Raw genomic sequence first — 9134 nt, 5'->3', positions numbered from 1 at the left:
GCTAAGTGTCTTGGGGAACCTGATGATTCACAGGTGCAGCTGTCTTCTCGAAAACTAAAGTTACACTCCGGTCTCCCTGATGTTGAGGTAAATTGAGCTTTCTTTATGAGATCATTGGATTTTTGCCCTGCCCCTGTGAGCTGTCCTCTGCTGGGGGAGTTGTGCTGGCTAGTCACACCCTGTCATTAAATTGGCATGGTATTTTGTTCTACCTGTTAAAATCAGGCTGCCTCCATAGCTAACATTATTGCCTGCTGATGAAGACTTGGTAGAAGGGTGAGAAAACCCTGTCAAAAGCCTCTAAAGGACTGCAGGAAGTAGTCGTGCTGTGAATGTGTATGTGGCTTATGTGGTGATCAAGGAAGGAGAAAATACACTTTCAGTTTTATGATTCTGAGCAAAGTATGCTCACACAGGCCTGCAGCAGGGCGGCTGATATGCTCTTGCACATAGTTGTGGCCCTCCCACAGAAACAACAGGTAAGAAGGAAGTCAGATCTGCAATTTTCTAACACTTTTCTTCCCTTGGTAGCACAAGTTGGAGAATGGTGAGGAACAATTGCCCTTCCTCTCTGAAAGACCCTCAACTATAGTTACTTTGCCTGTCTCCCTTTTCTTCAGCTCCTGGCTGGGAGACCAAATGCTATCCCAGGCAAAACAATCCTGGCAGTCAATTCTGTGTTTTGTTTTCAGTCAGCAGAAGTGCTAACACTAGAAAGTGGAGTCAGAAGGCTGGTAGGAAAGCAAAGTCAGTGAGTTGAAGCCCTGCAGGCTTAAACTGAAAGCAGGCAAGGTCAGAGTGACGCTGTTTGAAAAGGGAAATGCTTAGAAGAGTTGTAGAAGACTGTTAGCTGCACAGTCGGGAATAATGTTACTCAGTGGCATGAGTCACTGCCCACACATTTGCATCTTGCCACCTATTCGCTCAGTTTAACATCAGGATCCCAGAGATGTGTTCACACTTACCTTCTATGGGAAGCTTGTCATTCTCTCCACCTTAATGGTTTTAAGGTGACTTGTTAATGTGCTACTCTTGGGGTGGGTTAGTGGTACGTGTGAGGAACCTGCTCGTGTTAAGATCCCTGCCAGCTTCTCCCATTGCACCGGCTACTGTAAGTGTATGTTTTTCCACCATCTATATAAGGTTTCACTCTTAGTTCTCAAAGTGGTGCAAAATTCAGGTACTGGGGAGTTTTGATTAGGTGAACTGTTGGCTATGTCTGTGATCTGTAAGATCACAGGAAATTTTCCTGCAGGAAATCTTGAAGCCCAGGGAGAAGTGGAAACAAAATACACACAATTTAGGAGGTTAAGCTATGCAGCAGGGAGTCCAGAGCTAGATTTTTCACTGGAGATGTTGTTTGTTCAGCCCTTGCTGGTTACCCTTTTTATTCTGACCCCTAACGAACATGGGCACATTCTCTCTGAAACTGTTCAGATCTGCCTCTTCTCAACTAGAGCTGTGTCAAATTATGAACAGAGAATGGCACGTTTAATCTGCAGTGACTTCTGTGCGATGTGCTAAAAATATATAGTTGAGATCTTTGGGAATTCCCAGATACTCACTTCTGTGTGTCCTTTCTGTAATTGTGCCTTTTCTTGTCACTGAACCTGTTCTGTTATTGACAACCACAGGAACTCCCCAGGCCCTGAACGTGGCTGGCTCTTGTGGGTACCAACGGTAATACATTTCTAGCTAGGTGGAACGTTATTCTGGACATGTCTTCTCAGCTTGGCCCAGGTCTTTGACACTAGTTTTGTATTTGTGCAGCGACATTGTGTTCAGCCCTGATTTGTCCAGGCGTATCAGTGCAAAGAGAAGGATCCACACCTCCTTCAGTCTATTTACTAGGAAGAGCTTGTTTTAACATGACTTGAGGGTGTACTAGCTCATGGGCTGTTAAAAAGTGTCTTCCCATATTCAGATTACTTCCACCTTTCACCCAATTTGCCACACATGCAGTAATCAAATATCTTGCATGGAGTTTTGAACATTCATAGGCCACTTCTATGATAACAATGTAAAGATTTCTACTTAATATGTGCTCAAACTGTTTTTTCTTGATTTTTGCACGGAAGGGACTCTGGTTTTAAATCAGTGCTTAGCAAAAAGTCCCCTTCTCTGGAGATTTTCAAGACCCGCCTTGATGCCGTCCTGAGTAATGTGCTCTAGGCAATCCTGCTTCAGCAGGGGAGTTGGACTAGATGATCTCTAGAGGTCCCTTCCAACTCTGACAATTCTGTGATTCCGTGAAAACACCGTTTCTTTATTTGGAGAGCATGGACGCTCTGAGGGTTGCTCTCCTGCTCAAGGTGAGCACCAAGGTGTTAATGTTTGTTTGGAGGATGAAATGCCAACTAGTAAAATATCTTCCCTCCTCCCTCCCGCTGTTGTGATCCCATCTATTGAGAGTGCTGCACCAGAAGGTGTATCAGAGGTGGTGCACCATCCCAGGGTCCTCTGCCATCATGCAGTGCTCCTGCAAGTCTGCTCCTGTTGCTAGAAGGGTCTTCAGCTGATCTGGGAGGGTTGGGAAGGGAGCTGGTTCCATGGCCGGTGGCTGTTGGGGTACAGGGATGAACACCTGCATTGAGCGTGCAGCATCGCCTGCCAGCAGCCCCAAAAGGCTCGCAAGGAGGAAGTCGAGTCAGTGGCGTTATGCATGAGCTTCTTTCTGTTTGTATTAAAACGACAATGAATTGTGAGTGCCTTTAAACTAGAGAGGTGGTTTCGGGAAAAGCCGGGGCAGAGGGAGACCTTTCTTTCGGCCTGCACCGTGGGTCCAGTTCTCTCTAGAATGGGCTCAAGTGCAGTCGGTGCTTCACCACTGTGAAGGGAAGGGGGCCTAAAATGCGCCTCAGAGAAGTCCTCGTTGGCAGACGCGCAGTTCTTAAGTTGAAGTTTGTGGGTTTGTTGGTTTCTTTGTTTAAGTTAGAAATTCAGAAGGAACTACAGCTCCCAGGGGCCCCGGCGCCGCCGCCTGCCCGGCGGAAGCGCGGCGGGAAGCGCCCTCAGCCTTTCCCCGGGGCGGGCTCCGGCGCGGGGCCATGGATCTCCCCAGGCAGCGGCTGCTGGTGGTCAGCGAGGAGCTGGGCGAGGCCGAGCTGGCGGCTCTGAAATTCCTTAGCCTGGAGCACGTCCCCATGAGGAAGCTGGAAGCCATCCAGAAGGCACAGGACTTCTTCGAAGCGCTGAGGGAGAAAGGCATGATCGAGGCGGGGAACCTGTCCTTCCTGAAAGAGCTGCTCTACCGGATCAGTCGGATCGACCTCCTGGCTGCCCATCTGGGCTCCAGCCGAGAGGAGATGGCGAGAGAGCTTCAGATCCCGGGCAGGGCAAAAGTGTCAGCCTACAGGTGGGTGACCGGCGGTGCGGGTTCCCGGGGCGGCCGGGCTGAGCCTCTCCCGGCAGCTCTCCGGCATCGTGTGGTCGGTGCCAGCTTTTACCGACCACCAGGCTAAGGTCTGGAAGCACACAAGCATCTTCCAAGAGAAAGCGGGTACAAGCCGTACGGAAAGTTGAAATTTCTGTCCCATAAAAGGGTGAAAACTAAAGCCGTGTCTTTCTGAAATGCTTAGGAGCCCCCAGAGGCCTCCCTGCCCGGGCGGTGCGATGGGTGGCTGGGTGCGAGGCTTTGTCCTCCAGAAAGTTTCAGCGTGGTTTTGATTTTAGGAAAACTGACATCTTTCTAATTGCAGCTGGAAGTGGTTTGACTTCAGACTGTTCTGGAACTGACATCCTCCCCGCCCCTCCATTTAAAAATGAAAAAAAGGGGGATATGTGCTTGGGAAGGGGTGGGGGGGGCGAAGGGGGCAGTTCAACAGTACGGTGTTAAATTGTACTAAGGGACATGCTTGGGAACATGATGAAACAGTGTCCTCTACTTCTCTTTCTAGATACCTGCTGTTTCAGCTGTCAGAAGACATCACCAAAGATGAGCTGAATTCTTTCAAGTTTCTTTTGGGGAAAGAATTACCAAAATGCAGGCTGAACCCTAAGACTGTAAGAATTTCTTTAATCCTTTTTTAAAATTTTTTTTGTAAATGATTATTGTATTGTAATCCATAGAGGCATTTGGGTTGCTATGACTTCTTATGGTGAAAATACCATAAGAAAAATGGTGCACCTGGAAAGGGATTTACAGGCTTTCCGGTGCATGTGGGACTTGTGTGTATGCAGCTTTTGCAGCAGTGTCACAGTGCAGAGAGCATGGGCCAACCCTGCACCAGGCACAGAGGCCCTTCGTGTCCATGCAGCATATGGGGCTTAAAGGACTTGGTGGCTTTGATCAATGGAAGACTCGTGACATTGATGAGCACATTCACTCATCTTGTCCAAGCAATTTTCTTTTGGCTGCTTTCTAAGCCATTATCAAACACTTAAAATCACCCACTGTGGCTATTACTTTATGCTTTTTTTCTTTTTATTTCCAATCTCAAAAAATACAGATCCAAGCAGCAGATCCTTACCAAGGCTAAGGCCCAAGAGCTTGGACTTTATAAACAGCCTTGCAGTAGATTCAGCTGCTCTTATACTATCTCAGCATGCAGTTCTGACTGCTGGGTACTTTGTTCTGTCTAATGAAAACTCTTGTAGCGTTTTCCCTCATTTCTTAGAGGAGAGACTGTGACCATCTAGTGATAGCTGTTCTGTTAGGGTGACCACTGTGCTCTGCCACTCGCTGTTTGGCAAGAGCCCCTGTCCCTTGGGTCTCCTTTTGCATCAGAGCAATCTCTACACCATTGGTGTAACTTGCATGGTTATACTAATTTTTGCCATTGTTCAAGATGGTGATTCTTGTTTTTCAGGTAAGTGCACAAGTGCACAAGATAGCCACTGCAAGTCAAATGAATGAAAGCATTCATTAAAAATGACATGATATATTCCTGTATGATCATCATTAGATCTCCTGGATTAGATCTTGTTAGATCTTGGTATCTCTGAGCTGCAGAAGGGAAATAAGTATGTTTTGAGAACATGTTTGTACTTGCAGTACTTGTAGATTTTGATGAATTAGGTTTAATTGACTCAGCTGAGGTCTCAACGGAGCTACCAGTCAGCTGGACTGATTATCTGGATCACACGTGCTGTCAGTACATTAAGGCTTAGGTGCACATGCACATGCTGCAACATCCCTCCCAGTGGCAGCATGGATGTGCCCTAAGAGCAAACTACCTCTCTGATTACCCAGACAATGCTCGACGTTTTCATTGAGATGGAGAAGAAGGGGATTCTGGGAGAAGACAACCTAAGTATCCTGAAGCGTCTCTGTGCAGAAATTAACATCAGCCTGTTGAAGAGAATTGAAGAGTATGAATTAAACATATTTGGTAAAACAAAACAAAAAGGCCTCTTTCCCATAGTAATTTTTGAAGTCACATATAGATATCATATAGGACTAATAATGAATGCTTTTCAGGTGAAGAGATGCTCATCACAGAGAAACAGAGGGGCAGCACAGGAGGCCCTGAAGGTAATGGAAACTCTCAAAAAATTAATGCTTAGATTTTTCACTCCTCTTCTTCAGCTCTTGGATTCTACACTGCTTGCATCTCACTTCTTTACACAGGTGCCTCTCTAAAAAGTGATCAAGTATCCAGTTACTTACTAACTGATCACAGTACATTTTACTTCCTTTAAATTGATTATCTAGTTGTTTATAGCTAACAGGAACAGCCGTTCATCCACAATTCAGTGTTTTCAGAGAACAGTTTTACCCCGGGAGGTACTTGTGGAGACAAAGAATAAGAACAGAGCTTCTCTCCTTTCTCTAGTGCTACATTCTGTACTTAAAACTTTTTTGTCTGTATTCAGCCCATGCCAGATGGCTGGTGTCACCCATGTCACCTGATTCTCCTGGCAGTTGGAATGGATTTTCCCAGGTAAGGCAGTTTGTTTCTCAGAAACCTCATCATGTTGGCTTAGATCATCCCTCCACGGGGTGAACAGTTACTATGAAAGCCCAACTGTTAAAAGCACTGTCTAGAAAAAGAAAAATGCACCACTCTGTAACATCCTTTTTATTCTGAAGCTAAGTCACAGGCAGCAGCTACTACAGTGTTAAAACTTCAGAAACATTTGCAAGGGTAGTAAGATAGGCCGAGTTTATTATACCAGGAAACAAGCAGTTGGCAGATGGCTGGGTATGAAGCGGGTGAGCACAGCATCCCGTGTGGGCTGAACATCATGCTGTGGGTCCGCGGAGGGCTGTCATGCTGTGCACAGAGTCCCAAAGGTGGTGGGGCAGTGCATTGCTCTCGGAGCAAAGCTGTATAGGGAGAGCTGCCTAGAGAGAAAGCCAGCTGGTTGGTTGCCCTGCTGTGCCACTAGCAAGGGCTGAGAAGCACCTGGAGGAGAGTATAGTAGTTTCACCAGTACTCTTTCTTTTCAGAGGCTCGAAGCTTACAAAATGACTAGCCGACCCCGTGGAGTGTGCCTGATCCTGAATAATCACAGTTTTGCAAAAGCCAGGGAAGCAGTGCCGGAACCCAAAAACTTGAAGGATCGGAATGGGACAGACGTGGATGCAGGTACAGTGAATATTAAAGATGAGTTTGTGTATCTTCAAAAAAGAAACCTAGTTTATTTTTCTGTACTAAAGGTCTGAATTTCAGTCTTCCCTTCCTGGAATACTTTTGTTTTAGTGGCTGAGTCAGCTCTCTTTCCTGCGCTGACAAACCCCTAATCAACTTGTCAAGCTTTTACTGGCTGACTGACCAATTCACTAGCATTTTGCTATTTTACTGAGTTTGTAGCAACCTCAGCCTGGACTTTAGAAGCTAGGCTAGCTTTGAGTCAGCCTTATGCATACTACTTCTGAGATATGCAGAATCAGAACCAGATTTGCTGCTGAACTAGAATTGGGCAGTTGTTTAACATAAAACTTTAAAAAAAAAAAAAAAGAAAAGAAAAAAAGGCAGGAAGGATGTTGGAATTCAGGGAATCAATTACCTTACTATTCAGGTGTCCTGATTTTAGCAGACTGTCTTGCAGCAGCAGCAGCATAGCTCATTGCAGGCCCTAAGGTCTGCGATACAGTTGTATTTGCCCTATCTATGCCAAGAGATAAAATCCATCAATGGGCCTCCCTGACTGAATTGAACTCTTGAACTCCAACTTAAAGAGTCAGAGTGCAAGGTTTCTTTTCCTGTGGCACAGGTATTACCCAAATGGGCAGTGCCCTCTACTCCTGGGTAAAGCAACTGCACTGTTCAATACCTTTTGAGAGATGATGGGCCTAGCTGTAAAGTGGGCGGGGGAAAGAAATACAGCTTTCTTAATAGTTTTGCATGCTTTTCAGACAGAGGCAATACTAGACAGCAAGATTGCAAGGAAACATTTTAGTGAGCATTAAGGGAACTCAGTAGAGATATGATTAGAAATTACACTACTAAATTATTTTCAGAGCAGGAATGCAACCACCTGGCTAGCAGTGCAGCAGAATTTTAAAAAAAGGTCTTTTATCTCTAGAAATGCAATTTGCAATTGCAGATTCCAACTTTCATATAATGAAATGGCTCCAATTCCCCTTCTGTTTACTTTCCAGCGGCTCTGACAACAGTCTTTAGAAAGCTTCATTTTGAAGTAGAAGAGCACAAAAACCTCACTGCAAAGGAAATCCGTGAGACTGTGAACATCCAGCGGGGCAAAGACCACAAGGACAAAGACTGTTTTGTTTGCTGTATCCTGTCTCATGGGAAAAAAGGTGTTATATATGGTGTTGATGGGCAGGAAGTACCTATCCAGGAACTGACCACTTCTTTCACTGGACAGAATTGCCGCTCGCTTACTGGAAAACCAAAAGTCTTTTTTGTTCAGGCCTGCCAAGGGGATGCTTGCCAGAAAGGTGTGACCATCGAAACAGATTCTGGAGAGCAAGATTCTTCTATAGAAACAGATGCAAGATTCCAGCTTGACTGCATCCCCGCAGAGGCAGACTTCCTCCTGGGCATGGCTACCCTCCCGGATCACGTTTCCTTCAGAAGCCCAACACGGGGGACCTGGTACATACAGGCTTTGTGCCAGCACTTGATGGAAAGCTGTCCTCGGTAACTATGTTTCCTTAAGCTGCTTCTTGGCAACACGCATATTTTCCTTCTGAGTGACAGGAGTTTGATTTGGATGCAGAGATAGATGATATGCAGTGGCAATGCTTGCTCAAAGTGAAAACAGTAATGTAGGACACAGCAACACCATGCAGATTTTACAAAGCAGCTTAGCTAACTGCTTTGAAGCCTGTTTAAAACAGGAGCCATTAGTACTGGTGTAGATCAAGATATACGAGAATGTGGTAATTTTTCTGATGTTAACTGCCTCCCTAATACAAAACATACCTGTGTTTTTGCAGTGGAGAAGATATTCTCACCATCCTGACAGCAGTGAATCAAGAGGTGAGCAGAAAGACTTGTGAGCCGAACGCAGAGAAGCAGATGCCACAGCCAAGTTTCACATTGAGGAAAAAACTCATCTTTCCTGTCGATTAAATGGGAGGGAACTGCATGGCAGAGGGAGCTGCAGCAGCCTAGAATTGGCTGGTATCAGCTAAGAATTTGGTAAAACATAACAGACTGAATTTCAGTGTCTGCTCTCACAAGAGCAAATGTTTTTATTGAAAGGACAGCCGAGGAGCAAAAAGCCTTAAGAAATTAGTGTTAATATGTATGACACTTTATACTTGAGAGCATCTCTGAGCTGGTCTCCATATTGTGTTTTGCTAACTGAAATTCGCTCAAGTGCCCACTATCAGCCATACCGCGTTGCTGTTGGTTTCGTAAGGTATCTTTCCAATGCAAATTTTTAAGACAACTGTTATGAAGCCATGTGTATTTTATGCCTAAATTTTGCATAATAAACGGGGGGGAAGGCACACTGCAAATTTTATAAGATATAATCAGCTCACATCAGTGTCTTTTGTTACTTCCCCCCACCACTCAAAATCGTTCATTTTTAGTGTCTTGGTACACCTCAAGGAAGAGTCAAGCCGTGGACTTCCAGCATCCTCAGCAGGATGTGGCTGTGACCTGCATTTTAGAGTATCCTCTACATAGAGTAGTTGTAACAGTGAAAAATCAATGTTTGTAGATGTCCAGTTATCCTGTATTCACTTACCTTGCTGATCGTCAAGTCTCAGTTCT

The 9134-nt window shown here is 45.3% G+C and overlaps 1 protein-coding gene across 1 annotated transcript; it reads left to right on the top strand.

Annotated features, from left to right (window-relative positions):
* Positions 1–387: 387 nt before the first annotated feature.
* LOC141462986 (caspase-8-like) lies at positions 388–8932 on the top strand. Its single transcript, XM_074145193.1, is given in 10 exon segments — positions 388–479; positions 2932–3019; positions 3021–3355; positions 3897–4002; positions 5192–5330; positions 5420–5473; positions 5815–5882; positions 6392–6530; positions 7547–8048; positions 8348–8932. Coding segments are annotated over 10 exon segments (1659 nt in total). The 3' UTR covers positions 8484–8932.
* The last annotated feature ends 202 nt before the right edge of the window (positions 8933–9134 follow it).

This window comes from Numenius arquata, chromosome 3 (genome assembly GCF_964106895.1).
Source record: "Numenius arquata chromosome 3, bNumArq3.hap1.1, whole genome shotgun sequence".
Taxonomy (NCBI): domain Eukaryota; kingdom Metazoa; phylum Chordata; class Aves; order Charadriiformes; family Scolopacidae; genus Numenius; species Numenius arquata.
Note: the sequence above shows the minus strand (reverse complement) of the source record. Positions and strands in the feature narration are given on the sequence as shown.